The sequence below is a fragment of the Etheostoma cragini genome, chromosome 19 (assembly GCF_013103735.1).
Source record: "Etheostoma cragini isolate CJK2018 chromosome 19, CSU_Ecrag_1.0, whole genome shotgun sequence".
Classification (NCBI taxonomy): Eukaryota; Metazoa; Chordata; class Actinopteri; order Perciformes; family Percidae; genus Etheostoma; species Etheostoma cragini.
Window position 1 is genome coordinate 13,204,485 of NC_048425.1, and position 17,238 is coordinate 13,221,722.

The following is a 17,238-nucleotide window of genomic DNA, read 5'->3' on the forward strand; positions in this document are numbered from 1 at the left end:
GGAAAATGGCTGCAATGAAACAAAGAGTGAAAAATTTAAAGGGGTCTGAATACTTTCCGTACCCACTGTATGTATGTAATGTTTTTTGTACCGTTTTTGCGTAAAGCACTTTGAATTACCCTGTTGCTGAAATGTGCTGTACAAATAAAGCTGCCTTGCCTTATTGCATTTATGTGTGTACTGTGTATGTATGTACTGTATGTACTGTATGTATTTATGTTTGTACTGTATGTTTGTATGTATGTATGTATGTATGTATGTATGTATGTACTGTATGTATGTACTGTATGTATGTACTGTATGTACAGTATGTGTCTTTAATAGCCATTTTAAAGGTCCCATGCCATGGTGAATTATATAGACCTTAGTGTTGCCCTAAGACTGTATCTGAAGGCTCTTTCCTGAAATGGGGGGGTGGGGGGGGAGAGAAAGGGAAGGTGACCTTGCTTCTTATGACCTCATGAGGGGCAAGATTTCAGATCGGCCCAACTGAGCTTTCCTATTCTCAACGTCAAAGCAGGGTACCCAGGGCTTGGTTTACACCTATCACAATTTCTAGCCACTGGGGGACCATAGGCAGGCTGGGGGAACTCATAATAATGTTAAAAAATCTCATATACTGACATTTTTATGCCATGAGACCTTTAAGGCTAACCACGGTTTTTTGAATGCACTGGCAAATTACGGGATTTTTGACCGTTTTGGCTTCCATATTGTGTCTTCTTCCATTTTATCTGTATTTTGAGGGTTTGTACAGAGGGTTAGGTTCATATATAATTTATAACTAGATCTATAGAACATTTTATTCCCAAAAAATATGGGGAAAATTGATTTTTCTATGGCTGTTGATAATATTTTCTGATTTATGAACCTGGCTTTATCCAATGTTCATATTTCGGTTCTAGGAATGTATGCATTTCAAATGAGTGCATAATGTATTAGATACCTCATATTTAAACATGAACTTTTATACTAATACACTTGTAATACAAAAAATAATTGTCTTATAGTATTATAAGTAATCAACTGGGGAAGTCTCATGTCATTATTTAGTGTCCTGTCTTAAACACCCTGCCAATAAAGGATGCTGGACTTCACACAGAGCACTCCAATTACACTACATGAGGTAGGTAGTCCCTGGCCACACTATGTTTATCCTGAAAAATCTATCTGTGCCTGTGGTTATCTCTGAGTGGCACGTGGTGGAGGATTGACTCAGACACTGCTTCGAGCATACAAGGCAGGCTGGGATTGATGCAATCCACAGGGAGCTGGACAGTCCTGAGGGGGAGAAAATCTCCCATTGGTCTCAAGACAAAACTGGGGCACCGAGTCTGTAACATTGCAGCTCTGCTTCCTCTCTTGGAAAAATAGTGCTATGCCCAAAAGGGATCTAGGTCCACCCCGTGCTTGAAAACAGAGAACAGATTGAAGCCTGTAGCTTTACTTTTGTGCGCCTTTGTTTAAGTAATGCCACCGCTGAGGAGTCTACAAATGATGAGACAAAGCTTTGAAACGGTAGACGTCGCAATAGGGGAAGACTGGATTGAGCTGTCATGTGTGAGATGGACCCTTTCTGCCTAACTGGGGCACTGCTGTATCTACGCTAGCTATTCTGTGAAAAGTCTGTTCCCTAGAGATATCTGCTCTGAACCGGGGACACATGGAAACCTCGAGAGTTGTAACATTTGTTGATTGATGTCGACCCATCAGGTTCTCTTATCAGCTTTTAAATCAAGTCAGATTAGCAGAATTACCATGAACCTCTTAGCCTGTCAAGTCTCAGAGAAACACTATCTCTCTCCCTAATGCCTTGGAAAAGAGAAGAGCTCAATAAATCTGGCCCTTTACACTGCCAGTGGGTACCATGCTATTCATTAAATTTTTACCAATGGCACTCTTTATGAGTAACATTCAGCTCTAACACTGTATCTAGAGACAACTAAATGGCAACAATGACATTATTTGAGAGTAGACTTGCCAGCCGAGAAACACAAACTAATAATAATGGAATAATGGAATCACAATGCAAATGAGGCAGCCTCGTTAGGAGACCGGAAACATCCCATGCCATAGCCGAGCGGCGCCAGAGGAAACATCAAGTCAGAGGCAGGCGTGTCGGAGAGGACGGAGTGCGCAGAGGCAAAGTCTTTCAGACAACATTACGCTCCGTCTGAAGTGTCGGCTCAGAGTTGTGGGAGACATTCTGACAAAGCATCAGATGGATGAGTAACTTGTCATAGAGTGAAAGGACATTGCGTCTGTCGAGATGGGAATGACTGATCGGCACGAGGCTAAAAATATGAGAAAAACAAATCCAAAAGTAGGTGATTAATGCTAATCATGCAAATAACAATTAAGTCTATAAATGAAATTAGACACGTTTAGTTCAGAGAACAAATAAAAAAGACACCAAGACAAGTAAAGTAGATACTTTTCTTAATCACAACCAACTCTAAGACACCAAGGTTATGTTGAGAGCTCTGGCTGCGACACAAATTGTACAGTCAGAAAAGGCCAATTTCTCTCTTTTTATTTTCTTTTTTTAAATGAAACAATTTAAATTCTAAACAAAAGTGAAATAACTGACAGTCGATATCCTTCTATCTCCATTTCTTATGCAGGTCTTTTTCAGTGTCTTTGTCTTATAATTCTACTGAGTCTGTAGCAGCTTGCAGTAAAAATGAACACATGCTGAAAGATGGATGAGGAAAGTTCTCTGAATACCCAATTCTTACCAATCGATTAAACATTAAAAGACAATAGTGAAAATAGCGCCTTTGAAAAATTCTTGAGAGGATAAAGAAAATACATTAAAAAATGATATACCAGGTGGGTGCACACTCTACCCACATGCGCAAGGAAGCCTTGGCTTTGAAAACACAGAGGGTTTATCAAGGATTCAAGGTAATTAGCCATCCACTGCTATAGCTTCCAAATGTATTTTTAATGAAGTCACTCTATGGGAGCGTGAATGGCTTTGTGCGTCCTCCATTGTGTTAGAATTGTACATTTATGTATGTGAGTCATATGTTTTTCTTGTCCATTTCAGAATACATGTACAGTGTGTGTGTGTGTGTGTGTGTGTGTGTGTGTGTGTGGGGCTGCTACTTACATCATCATTAATGAGCTCCATAACAAAGGTGGCTATGCTGCCGTTAATACCAATGAAGAGGTTGATGCAGGTCAGCACCACATAAGCGGTGCTGGGCACGCTGAAGAAAAAGGAGGCAGGGTACATCATGGGGGTGATGGACCACCTAAACAAAACAAAACAAGACACTGTCACATGAACTGAGCGGGTGGGCAAATAAGGATCCCCTGACAACATCAAGTACTACCATTGAAATAGACAAAGTTTAAATAAAACATAAGTACTTAGAAAAACATCAGTCATTACACTCAACATCAGGGTTTACGTGAAAGCTGTGGCCAATTTAATGTTAGGAGAATGAATGCCGTTTTCAATTCATAAGTGCAGATTACCAAGTGAGTTGTACTGTTTCATGGCATCACCAACCAGACTCTTCTGATAATTTGCATGTTCAGTAAGTGACCCATAACACACTGCTGAGCAATAAATACCACCTACGCTTTGGCCTGCAGTAGTTCAAGTTCCGCATTAGAGGTAGAAGAAGCAAGGTCCTGCTCTAAGTGTCACTTAAGTAGTAAAACAACATCAAATAACATTTGATGTATTAGTTCAGTATAACCATTGGGCATGCAGGAAAATAATAGTTTTTGTTTTTACTTTTACTTTTTTGACATTGTGCGACCTATAGCAATAACTATATACTTCATCATATGGCTGATCCTGTTGAGTGTTATACTTTTAACACCTCATTAACTTAATTCCAGATAAGGATGCAAACAGCCAGTACATTGCACTCATACTCTGATCACCACCATGGCACGCTACCTATTTAAAATGAATCAGCTTGAATGAATGTGCTGTGCATTTTGCTTGGAATAGTGCATGGTAGCAGTACCCATACATTTTATGAAAGGTGGCCAATATCTTCAAAGTATAAATGATGAACCATGAAAATATAATTTTATCAACTTAGAGCTTATGTTACAGCTTATGTCTGGTAAAGTATGATCATTTCTACCTATCTGCATTTACATTTAACATTAAATATAGTACTATATAGTGTGGTCGGACTGTAGCCTATATGAAGTGCTAAAATTAGCAAATGCAGAATAAATTATACAGAATATGTGAGGATATTGAACAGTGTGGAGAAAAGGACAATCTAAATAGTATCTAGTAAGGAACAATTAATGATCCAAGTGTCAAAAAAGGGTAACCCAACAACTAAAACCAAAGAATAGGAACCTGCTATAATTCCTAAAGTGACTGAAAATTATATTTTTTAAAGGTCCCATGACATGGTGCTCTTTGGATGCTTTTACATAGACTGTAAGTGTCCCCTAATACTGGATCTGAAGTCTCTTTCCCAAAATGTTGCCTTTGTGCAGAATTACAGCCACTAGGTTGGGGGTGTGGCCTTGACCAACTGCCAATTTGCTTGTTTGAAAGCCCTGATGTCTCGCTCTCATGGGTGGGCCAAATTTTCTGGGCGGGTAAAGCAGAGAAAGGGGAGGTGACCTGCTTGTTCAAGATGAGCCAGGTCTGTGCAGAATCGATCACCGGCGATCGGTGCCCGTTGCATGCCGGTTAGATTTGTGTCCGACTTGATCCCGACTTGCTCTGACATCTTAAACTTATTTTTTTTGAATCGGAGGGATTGTAATTGCTATTTGTGCAATTTAAAGGCTTATTCTGTACAGAACACAAGTTGTGTGGCTGATAGTGACGTTAAGAAGTCAGAGAGTAAATCCGTTCAGATCACAGATCATCTCCAGTCTGTTAATTAAAATCAGCAACAAATTGCATGTAGAACATTTTGAGAGCTACTCTGTTATAATTAAAACAATTAGACAGAGAGTACCAGCTGATATGTAGGTCTGATTATATTTTATTAAATCGGAATTGCACCACAGTGTTTCTGTCACTTCCTGCTCGGTCCGAAGGCGGCTGGAATCGTCTGAAAACTGTCCGACTTCACCGCAGCTTTTTGTCCTCGCCCGCTGCTGCTGCTGCGTGCTCTCGTCTACTTTACAGGCGAGGCGCAGTTCATCTCGAACAAGCCTATTTTGTCAAAGGCAGAGCAGGATACCAAGACTCGGTTTACACCTATCACCATTTCTAGCTACTGGGGGACCATAGGCAGGCCGGGGGAACGTATATTAAAAAACCTCATTAAGTGACATTTTCATGCCATGGGACCTTTAAAAAGATATTTAAGGTGCTATTGGAAGTAATGAATTTTGCATTTACTTACCCATACAAAATCAGCAGCAGAATCAAAGCAGGCAGGTTAGGAGGTGAAACATAGGCTTTTTGTTGAAAGCAGAGGAAGATCACAATCACAATCAAGCATGGGATGATGTAGTTACACTGTCAGAAAAAAACAAAACATGCAAAGACAAAAATAAGCAGCTATCTCCATTAAAAGTAAATGGTCAGTGTAGGATTAAGAAATTAATATTTTAAGGCATGAGTAACGACAAAGAGATTGCTTTCTTTTAATTTTGTCTTTCTTTTCAGACTGAAAGGACTTAAAATAATGAAATCTGTGACATAATTAGCACTCAGATCAGCCCCTTTAATGTTCAAATTAATTTGGTGAATAACAGATACATCTGAGCTTCTTGTGTTTGAGGCAAGTGGTTGCTCAATGATACATTGAATTGAGCAATAATTATTTAATATTTGTTTAAATCCAGGCAATATCAAAAGAAGGCTGGAAAAACCTTTACTTGTAGGTGTAATATCTCCTTTGGCTGAGGAACTCTTTAAAAACCAATCCACTGTTTCCCCAATGGGTGAATAAAAGATATACTATAGATCAAGTAAATATACTATATCAAAATACAATGATATTTACAGTTCACAGAAAAAAAAGTTGACACTGAAATATTAAGGTTTTGGATTCATTTTAATTTCCACTGTTGATAGAGCATGTATACTAATGCAGAGAGCTTCAGGCTAGAATCATTAGAGAGGCTCCTTAGGTACATTTGTCTTCCACTCAGACAGCACCATAATAACGAGCGTCCTGATTCCTTGTCTTTACAAAAGCTTCCCGATAAAATGTTTACTTCCATTCTGCCTCAGGGAAACTGCAGGTAAGCCTGTTGAGGGTAACAAGGGGGGGCAGCCTGTGTCAATAATTACGCCTCAGAAAATAACTGTCGCTCCGGTGAAGCATTTTCCCAGAAGACAGCAGTGTCAAAGCAACATTATCAATTACAGTGGATGTTTTTTTTTTTATTGTTTTTTTTTGTACATCCAGTGTTAGGTGGGAAAAAAATCTTCAGAATAGCAAAGGAGAAGATCATCAAACCATGGTAAAATGAGGCCTTTGGCACTGAAAGTTGAGTTGGATGAGTCACATTATAACACTTGTCTTATAGTTTTTACCTACATTTTTATCACCATGCAAATAAATAGTATTGCTAAATTACACCTCAACAAGTTATGATCAATTAAGAGGAGATGCAGTCGGTACTTACCATGTCCCAGGCAAAATTGGCCAACCAGTAGACAGCTGGGTTAACTCCACTGACAAATTGCAGATGCTTGGCTTTGTTTACCCTCTCTTGGATGAGGAAGAGGACAAAACTGGCAGGGATGAAGGACATGGCAAAGATAACGCAGATGGACACCACCAAGTCGGTGGAGGTTGCTGCCCTGTGATTGAATGGAGCACAGCAAACAGGAAGTTGACTGGTGGAGCTATTAGTGTGTAACAGGACATTATGTGAAAATAGGAGCGGAGAGGAGGCTTTGTCCATGAAACTTTGTTCAAAATGTTTAACACTCAGAAGTAGATAATGCATTTGGGGTTTAAAAATATTTGTATTGATAATATTTGAACAAAACATTGCCACAAAGAAGGAAATACAAAACTAAAAAGGTAATTTGGATTATCTTACTGTTTCCACAACGTTTACATATGCTAAATGTACACTCTTACCTCAGGGTACTGTTGGATCAAACTGTGAACTTTAATTGATACATGAGATATCTTTATGAAACACAGAACTCAACTGAAATCTAAATTAAATGGTCTAATGCTTCAAATGAAATTGATTAAAGCTGGAGTGTGATATTCACTGCATTTGAATGTAATACTGGGTCACCTCACTTTCAGAGGACACTAGTTATCAATGTACAGTATACCACAGCATTCACATGTACCTCCTTAGCCAATATTTACAATTCCAAACGGTATTAATAATCATCACACAGGCGTCCATGAGAACAACAGAAAACTTTGGAGATGGCAGACTCAACAATGCCCTGTGGAAAAAGTGTTGACTAAATACAGTAAATGTGAAGAGATTCTAAGTCAAGGGTGTCAAACTATGTTTCACTAAGGGCCAAACTAGAAAACAACAATCACATCGGGGGCCAGACACCTATGGTTTATTGACATGCTTTTATTTTAATGAAAAAGTCAAATATCTTTGACTGAATTGCTGGATGTTGCTTTTTTTTTTTTAAGAACTTCTTTGTATATTTAGTTGCATTTTCTAAATTTCTGTTGCTTTTTACAACTTTGTTGTGGCTTTCTCCAACGTTTTGGTATTTAATTTTTTTTATTTGTCGCTTTCCCCGACATTTTGTCAACATAAAGCCCTACAAACGTCAGCAACAAAGTTACTTAGCCATCATAAAGTCTACCAAATCATGCAAATTGTATTTTAAATTTTTTTAAAGCAGGCTACCACACAGCCAACTCCTAACAACATGTCTCAGTTTCACGTCTTTTTTTGGTTTGATGCACAACTAGGCGGGTCAACATTTATTGTGAACCTAAATTGATATGCGAGCCGGTTAAAAACTTGTGACGGGCCCGCGGACTATGAGTTTGACACGTGTTCTGAGGCATTTGGCTCATTTCCTGTGCTGCCACAAACACACTACATGTATTCTTTTGCAATGTAAAGAAGCATTTAAACACATTTTGTTACAACTATAAGAACTAATCTGTTTTAACTAACAGTCAACAGGTAGTGAAGAATTACAGGACCAGATTTTAAAATCTTGACCAGATTTCTCATCTAGAAGTCTCCTTCATTTAAGTTAGAAACAAATTGGCGTTTTCTCCTCCGAGATGCTGACCTTTGTTTCACTCTCGTACATCTTCATTTTATGCCATCCTATCATTGAAAATGTCCTCCGCTGTGTCTGCTCAATTAGCATTGGATAAAACTGCAGTGTATTCTTTTAACCCCCGCCGTCATCCTCACCCTCAGCCCGTGTTAATCTCTCACATGACTTCCTGCTGTGTAATTAGCATATTAAATAAGTTACCCTGCATGGCTACAAGGCTGTATTTATCATCGCCAACCACATGCAATTATAACACATTAATATAAAATAATTTACCACAGTGGGGGCCAGCTTACATTTCAACAGGTTTTAAAGGGCTGTGTGCTCTGTTGGGTGGAAAGATAATGTAGGGGACAAAGCTGTGAATGATCTAACCCTGAATGCTTGAAGCTGGCTAATTGCTGTGAAGAAGAGGACAAGCAATCTGCTAATTACCTAATAATGGAAGAGCAAGAAAGCTGAGCAGTGGGAGTACAGCTTTACAGGATGTATTGCTTTCCTTTAAGTTTTTTTAATGACAAGGGCTGCAGGGCACAGCCTTAAATGTTGAAGTGTAGGGGGGCCGAAAGCAGAAGATAATTATCGAATCTGAAGCTCCTGGCACAACATTCGGGTTGTCATTTGTATTATGTAGATACAGTAGAGAACCCTTTCAATTACGATAGAAGCTTGTTGCAATTTATTTAATAGCTCAACCGTATATGTCTTTTAAATGGGATATTTTTAACAGATAGCGTGCACAAGTCGGAAACAATATCAATTTGCAGATTGTAACCAAATTACACATCACATTCAACAGGGTGGAAGAGCAGACGTTTTTCCTAAGTTGCCAAATTGATATCCCTGAGCAATTAACAAAATATACATATATCTCAATAATGAAATGGGGCTGAAGTCTGACATTTCTGAAGATGATAGAGAAAATTGGTAGGCCCTCTTTTCAATGCAGATGAAGCACAGAGACGACGCAGGAGTGAAGGGGTAATTTTGATGGGTGCATGAATCACCTTTCTTTTCATCAGCATACTTTCACAATTTTGTGGCTCATGACATCACTTGCATTTAAATTAGTAGTGAAGAGCACTAGAGGGGAGTGTCACTTCAAATTAGATTGTGCAGTGCAATTTTGGTGTCCAAAATCTGGTGAGGAAATACGTCATTGGTGATGAGTTATCATTCATAGAACGGCAGGTGGCTCTCCACGACATGAAGGAAGTATCAATTCAGAAATATAAATTCATCTTTAAGGCATATTTTCCCTTAATCTTTCAGATTTTTAATTCCTGCAGGGCAGAGAGAGACTTTTTTCTTATTGCTGGAAGTCAGCGGTTTCCTTTGCTATCTGTAACTCAGGGACTTTACTTGGGCCGTTGGCAAGTAAATCATCCCCTTCAAACAATTACTGAATTATGCACACTACTTAAAATTGCACTGGAGTTTTTTTGGTCACCTGAGGCAAGCAGAACAAGTGAAAAAACAGCATTGTGTATCACTTTATATCATTGTTATGGCAAACTTGTTAGCAAGCATTTTCCTAATCACACATCTAGCAGCTGCAGAGATTCATAGGATTCCTCACAAACGTCTGTTAAAAAAATCTGGGCGTTTAGCAGCTAGATGTTTGACTTTATTCACTAGCTAGTCATTAATTTTGTCTGTAGGACCTGGACATGTTGCATAGAGGGGTTTTATCAGAGGTTTTTCTCAACAGAAAAAGCTGACTGATACTACTACTGAAAAAACATTTGCGGGTCTTAAACCAAAACAATAAGCTAAAAGGCGAGAGGAACGGCAGAGTTGGGTGACAATTCTTTATGGGTTTAACATTTTTCATGTTACACATTTGATTTTATTGTTCATATGAAAAATACTGTGGCGCTTTATAGGTTCTGTGTAATGGCGCCCTGAGCAGAGAATGAAGTCACACTCCATCTGTGGGTTGTATTCTGAGCTTCTTTGTTTTGATAACCATTCTGGCCGGCGCGTGCGTTGGTATCTTACAAATTGAGGAACGGTCTGTGTGAAGGATATCCCAGCCCCCTTTTGTCAGTGTTTTGATTACAGCACCTTTTAGCAACCATATTCCATCTCCTTAAGAGGTCTCTGTCGCCCTCCCCCCCCGATGAATGTCTCCAACCTGCACACTTATTCAACAGTGAAGAAGTGCAAGCTAATCTGGAAATCATAGTTCATAAATGAATGTCGTCAAACAAGAGGCTCATCCTGAATCTACCATAGGAAGGCCATCATAATTATCTCCTAACCCTGGCACGGTCTCCCTCTCTAACTCAGGGCTGTCTTCAGCGCCTGGCCACCTCATAAATACCTGACTGAGGATCGGAGCAACTGGAGTATGGAACTAAACTGCTACAATGTGAGGATTTCTAGCAGCCACTGTATTGCCTTTCTTAATGTCAGGAGTTGTGGTTATGGTGCTGTAACCCAGTTTGCTGCAGTGGGATGTATTTCAACTTCTTTAAAGTGTTGATACCAGTTTATCAAAACCTAAGAACCAACTAAACGCATGCCATCAACAACAGATACCATTGAGGAATACACACAAGCTCAAAATAACTGTTCATAACCAAACACAAAAACAGTACACATTACATACAGAGCAGTTAGATCCATATGTTATGACTTAGCTTGTGATTAATCTTTGACTCTCAAGGGGAGCTGCTCTCCTGCTAGCCCTGGGATAAAGCATGAGATAAAAAATCGTATATCCTCACAAGGGGCTCCCATGGGTCTATGAATCTCTGCATACTCATACAAATCCCTCATCTATCAACCTATCTTACGCATTCCATTGTATTGTCTCTTACTCATCTGTCCTCCCTTTGTCTTTGCTGTCTCTGCGTTTCTTTCTCCCACTCCGTTGCTCTGTCCCTCTCACTCTGCTTTAATTCTCTCAGTTCCCCAGTCAAAATAAGTGATGCATGGTCAGAAAGTCAGCAAACAAGCTAAATATATAATGTAGTATTCCATAAAGCAGAGGAGGAGGAAAGTGGAGATGCAGTATTATGAAATAATTGCAGCATACACTGTAAACACTATTTTTTGTTTTCAAACGTGCATGTGTCAAACAAAATACTGGATGTAGTCAGCATTTTACGCTTACTAACTTACATTTATAAATAACACTATATTTGAGATTTAAAGTCTGCGTTGTTACCCTGTTTTCTCTGACCTGGACCACTAGTGGGATATAAGAATGACAAACAGCAAGGAATTTTCAAGTTACTCCATTGCTCCACAGAGCTAAAGCACAGCAGCATCTTCCCTTTAACCCCTTCTTTTCGGTCTGACGACTCACATGGCTATAGAGGTGAGCTGCTCCTTGGTGAGGTTGAGGGGGTGATTGGACACGGTGATGCCATACTGGCGGGGGTCCTGTCCTGCTGGCAGATTTCCTCTCAAGATGGCGTTGTTGGCCACACTGAGGAAGGACACTATGCCGTGCCACGCCTGGTTGTAGAACCACACCTGTAAAGGTTGAGAAAAGCATCAACACTAGGAAAGGCCTGTAGGGGCTTTGCATTGGCTTCAGATGTCACCCAGCAACTACATCTGGCACTGTTTCAGTTGGCTGTGGGCAAATAATGGAGACAGATTTAACATACAGGTCATGAAAGACAACTCTTTTCAAAAAGATACATTCTGAAATGAATTTCTTTTTTCTTAAGGTTACCAAGACAGTTGGACTTGAACTACTTAGTTTTACCAAATACTTCAACTCAAGTTCTACTCAGTTTTTTTATTTAGGCTTTATTTTGGCTTTGTTCACATCTAAATCACAGGAAAAGAAGCACAGATTGGTAAAAAAAGAAGGATTGGACAGAATGTCTACACCAGTTCTAACAGCTGAGTTGTTACTAACAGCTGAGTTGTTACAAACAGAGGTTGTGGAGGGCTATTAAGAGCTGTGTACCACCAATATGCCCACCAAAAAGTAAAAAAAAAAAAAAAAAAAAAAATAACTTGGTAAACCCTTGGTTTTTCTACAGAAATAGAGAAAGCATGGGCAGTGATGAAATGCTGTTGTCATGTGAAGACGGACCAAGGGTTACTTCATTACAGTACAGTACAGTGAAATGTACATCCCAGTACAGCGTTACTGTAAGTGCTGCTAGTCTTGCATTGCCATACCTATCTCTAGAGCACTGTGTCAGTGCTGTAGTACGGTATGGCTACACCACCTATCTATTTTGGGATTGAAGAAAAAAAACTGACTTGTTTGTAATTTTTTTTTAACCGTCCTGGGCTGCACCACCCACCGATAGTCGAGACACCAAGAGGACAGGGACTGGTGTTGGCCTACTGTGCAGGGTCCTATTTATTTTTTATTCTGTATTTTTGTGTGTGCATGTCTTGGTCTTGTGATGATTAGAGTGAAAGATACAATCAATTTTTGTCCACCTAGGGCACAATAGGCGCTCTGAAGATTGAGTGGTAAAATAATTGCTCAAACATTTTGTGGGGGCAACGTACTGATCTATAAGAATAAGCAATAGAGCTAACCAACATTGCTTTTTCATTTAACAGAAGGCCTGCAATGAATACCAAATCCCCATGTGGCGTAGCATGCTAGCTGCAAAGACAGGGTAAAAACATTCTTGCACACTTTCCTTTTAATGAAAGAGACTCTGAGTCTGTGGCTGCTGGGTGTAGAAGAAAAAGAATGGATGAAAGAGTGGGAGTGAGAGAGGACTCCCCGCTGATAGTGCAGCGCTAATTAAGAGTGGATGGCGTTTGAGTGTCAGGCTAACACAACACTGCGTCAACGAGAAGGATATGGAGAAACTCGAGTACACAGACAGATGTGAATACACACACACACTTGTCTCTTTCTGTTCTCAGATAGACAGATCGACCAAAATTGATATCATTTTCCCTCTTATATTTTCTTCAGCCCGTAGTTTCCCCTATTTTGAGTTTTAATGTAATTCAGCTCAAACATCATTGGATGTATTCAAGATAGGTAAAGAATAAAGAGCACAAGGCTTGCTGCTAAATGAATAAGGGGGTAGTGTAGAGGGAGCAAAAAATGAAGAGATATGATGGAAAACCAACATTTGCATTTCCACTTTGGAAACTATTTTTAACGTCAACTTGTTTTGGGAGGAGCAAATCTATCTATCTCTAAATATATTAACTCAGATAAAAGGTTTTATAAAAATAAGTAATTTTTCTGAAGAACAATTACTTTTTTTCATGTTTTGCTGAATTTTCTTTCTGTATTTTTACTAAAGTAGGAATTTGAACACAGGACTTCTACTTGTAATGGAATATATTTAGATTATTTTAATGTTGCTTTTACTTAAGTACCGTAAAGGATCGCTGTACTTCTTCTACCACTAATGTACTCAACATGACTTATATAGTAAGCTTGATACTGCATTTGAAGTCACTGAACACCCTTTTGCAAACCTACAAAAGGTACAGTTAGTAGTATTTGCATTAACATACTGAACCATCATGCAATACCCAAACTTTAAAGCAATCTACTCATAATCCATGGTGTCAATATTAACCTCTCCTCCTGGCTTTTGTGGGAATTAACCATATAGGCATCATAATTATAATTAGGTAAATTGGTGAGTAGACCAGTTTGAGGTGGGTTTGCCCCTCACTGTCTCTGCCCATATCCGTTTCTCTTGATCACCAGCATTGCTTCCCAAAAATCTAAACTGCACCTGCAAAATTTTACCTCTGAGATCATTAAACTTTTATCTCATTGGATCAAATTGTACAGTAGAGCAAAACGGCACACAGCAATTAATAAAATACCTTTACGTTGTCCCTGGTTCCCAGCTTCTTTAGCAGTGTCTCTGCATTCTGGAAGATCCGATCAGTCAGATTATCCTAATGACGATGAAGAAAACAAGAACAAAAATTGAGTTGGAGACTTAATTGGATACACTTGGAAAACCACCATTGCTCTTTGAAATGCAAAGCATAAGGCAGAGGGAGACAAGAATTTAGACTTCCGGGGAGCTGAGACACTTATTTCCCACAGTCTTGGAAAACAATGTGTCCCCCGTTATTTTGGCTGCTTGAGAGTTCTTTCCTCTTTTAACATTTTTGTTTTTATTAAATAGGGTGAATTAATTAAAATCTTGAGGAGAAAACACGAAACAAAGGTTCAAAAGTAACAGCAATTGCCTCACTACCTAATGTACCAATCAGATTTACTGCTACTACGGCTGGATTCTAAGTCTGCAAGTGTTCATGTACAATATAACAGCAAAACAGTGTTTTCCACAGAGCACAAAGTGTATTCTAGGTGGTGAAGAGATGCCAATGGCAGAGAGATGGTAGAATGGACAAGTTGCATAAAAAATATGCTCTACTCCACTCATGTTTCATGTGAAATGAGCCTTGAAATGAGAGCTTGAGATGACAGGCACGCGATTCCCAAAGTGTCATGTTGATACCATGGTGTTCAGCCTGACCATAAGAGCACTGAGCACATTACATGTGTGATATAAATGCAAATAGACCTCCTGTTGGACCCTGCCTTCATAGGGCTATTGCAGAGGATAGGAGGGAAAAAGGGGGGAGAGTGGATGTGGCATGGAGTGAAGAGAGGTCGGTGGAGGAAAAGTGCAGGTGACAACTGGTGAGGGAGGTGGGGGCTAGACAAAATAAGAGGTGAAAAATCAAGAAAGACATTGTAAGAATGCAGGAGTGTGCTCAGGTGCAAGTACTTGTGAGATATAGAGGAAAGGAATAGACACAAATGATATCTCAAACCCCAAGACAGTTACCCAAGGACAAGTGACTAAGGAGTTCTCACTTTTCCTTTCCCACAATCCTTCACTCAGACAATCCAACACCACATGTTGACAATCTCAAACATTTTGAAAGGTTTTAAGAATGAATTCAGAACATTTTTTCCCTACCATAAATCCATCTAATAATCCATGTTACAAAATGTTTACATGTTTCAGTAACGCAGCATGAACTCTTCATCTGTTTTCATATCACCGCGTGAGATAACAAAAACACCCCCATCAATGATGACAGGAGTATTCGTGTTAAATAGACTGGCATGTTCAACTGGAGTCTTTAAATCGAAGCTTGAGACTTACTTATTCACTGCTGCGTATGAGTCCTAAATACTCATTTATCCTTCATGTATTTGTATAGTGTTATTTACTTTTGACTGTCTTGATTTTAATTTTTTGTACTGTTTGTATTGAAAGTGTATTCTGGCTGTAATGCACTTTGATGGAAAGCGCTCTATAAATAAATGTATTATTATTATTATTATTATTATTATAAATAACATCTCCTCTGTTACAAGGCATTACCTATTCATGCACCGGGCACAGAAGAAGACCCTCACTCTTGTTTGAAATGCTTCCTCCAGCGAAAGCAGAAAAACTTCAAAATATTTTGTATGTTTTACTTTGCTCAGGTTTACATTGTGCCAAGCAGCAACGGACAGCACCATTAGGCGGTCTTGCTGAGGATTAGTGGTGGCTTAAACCAGATGACAAGTGGGCCAGCAGCTGCCTGGGTCTAATCCTTGACAAACTCCTCCCCACTCCAGGACAATGACAAGCCCGGCTTTGGCCAGTGGACCGGCCCGTGCCACAGCTAACGATGCGGCAATAAAGCCACTTTAGTGTGTGCTGACTTTCTTGGCTTGTATCCAAAGAGGCCTGCACAGTTCAGTGGTCAAGTGCTCCGTGTGACAGAGTGGTCATATGGTCTGTGTGGGACAGTGTGCTGCTATGTGTCCGCAATGTGTGTGTATTGACAACTTGCCAGGATGTAGTTCCCGGTTTGTTAAATTAAGGCCTGATTTCTGTGAATAATATAAATGACGAAAAAAAAAAAAAATGTTTGAGAAGTTAACAAAACATTTCTTCAGGGAAGGTAGTGACATCAATACCATCTACAAAACACTGTGACACTGTTTGGCTTAATTATACAATTCCCAGCACACAGGCTTTTTTGTTCTCATCAGTCGCATCACCATGTCTGATACCAAACCCTATTTCTACCTGCTAGACACAGGAAATGCAATTAAACTGAAATTTCAGAACCCACTTTCCAGCATGGACAGGTGGCTTAGAGTGCCAAAACTTGTTACTTCCCGATAGCATCTCGTATCACAATGCCTGCCGAGCAGAAGAGAGCCAGACATTTCCCAAGGACAGCGTAGTACTTTAATAACACGGAATGCAGAGCTGGGATGGCTAATGCCCGGCCATTAGGGTTACATCATCGCTGCTGCACGTATTAAAGTCACATTAGCGTTGAGATCCGGGAGACAGAGAAGGGAGTCTGGGTAGGGCTGAGACCGGAGATGCCTCAGGGCAAAGCAATGTGCTGATCTCAAAGTAGTTTGAACATCCAAAAATCTGAAATGTTAATGAGAGACTGTGAGTATGCAAGACAGAGGCTGAGAGAGAAAGAAGGGAACAAGTGAGTTGGTACACAGTTCAAGTGCATGTGTGTGTGTATGTGTATATATGTGTGTGTGTGTGTGTGTGTGTGTGTGTGTGTGTGTATATATATATATATATATATATATATATATATATATATATATATATATGAATTAAATTCAGGGAGTGGAAGTCAGTTTAGTTAAGTAAATGTGACAGGAAAAAGGTTTGCAGGATTGTGTGTGAATGTGTGTGTTCTCATGCAGTGAAGACCCAGATTCCTCGATTTATTCAAAGCAATGCACAGACAATCATTGCTTGTTGCCATGGACACTCAACAGAATGGATTTGAAAAAACCAAACCTCCACTCTCCTTTGCCTTTATTCTTCTTTCTCAATCGTTCAAATATACAGCGGGATCCAAAAGTCCAATACGAATAACATGACCTGTACCCAAGATACAAAGCTAACTGGACAAAGAACACCAAGCTCCAATTAGGAGCAGCTCACATGGTCGTTGGCAAACTGCAGCCACTTCTTCAGTCACTAACTAGTCTCTAGCATTTAGTGCTGGAGAAAGACTTACAACGTAACAACAGTACTAACCCACATTGCCATCCCTAGATGCTACTACAATGGCTGAGATAC

At 39.5% G+C, this 17,238-nt stretch overlaps 1 protein-coding gene across 7 annotated transcripts in view; it reads right to left on the reverse strand.

Moving 5' to 3' along the window:
- The window catches only part of LOC117934569 (phospholipid-transporting ATPase ABCA1-like), a 186,270-nt gene that overhangs the window by 37,475 nt on the left and 131,557 nt on the right, over positions 1-17,238 (reverse strand). For all 7 annotated transcript variants that reach the window (XM_034856320.1, XM_034856319.1, XM_034856324.1 and 4 more), the window contains 5 exons: positions 13,979-14,053; positions 11,505-11,674; positions 6,583-6,760; positions 5,349-5,464; positions 3,116-3,260 (listed from right to left, as the gene is read on the reverse strand). In XM_034856320.1, the coding sequence (XP_034712211.1) occupies positions 3,116-3,260; positions 5,349-5,464; positions 6,583-6,760; positions 11,505-11,674; positions 13,979-14,053 (684 nt within the window). The remainder of the gene's footprint in view (positions 1-3,115; positions 3,261-5,348; positions 5,465-6,582; positions 6,761-11,504; positions 11,675-13,978; positions 14,054-17,238) is intronic.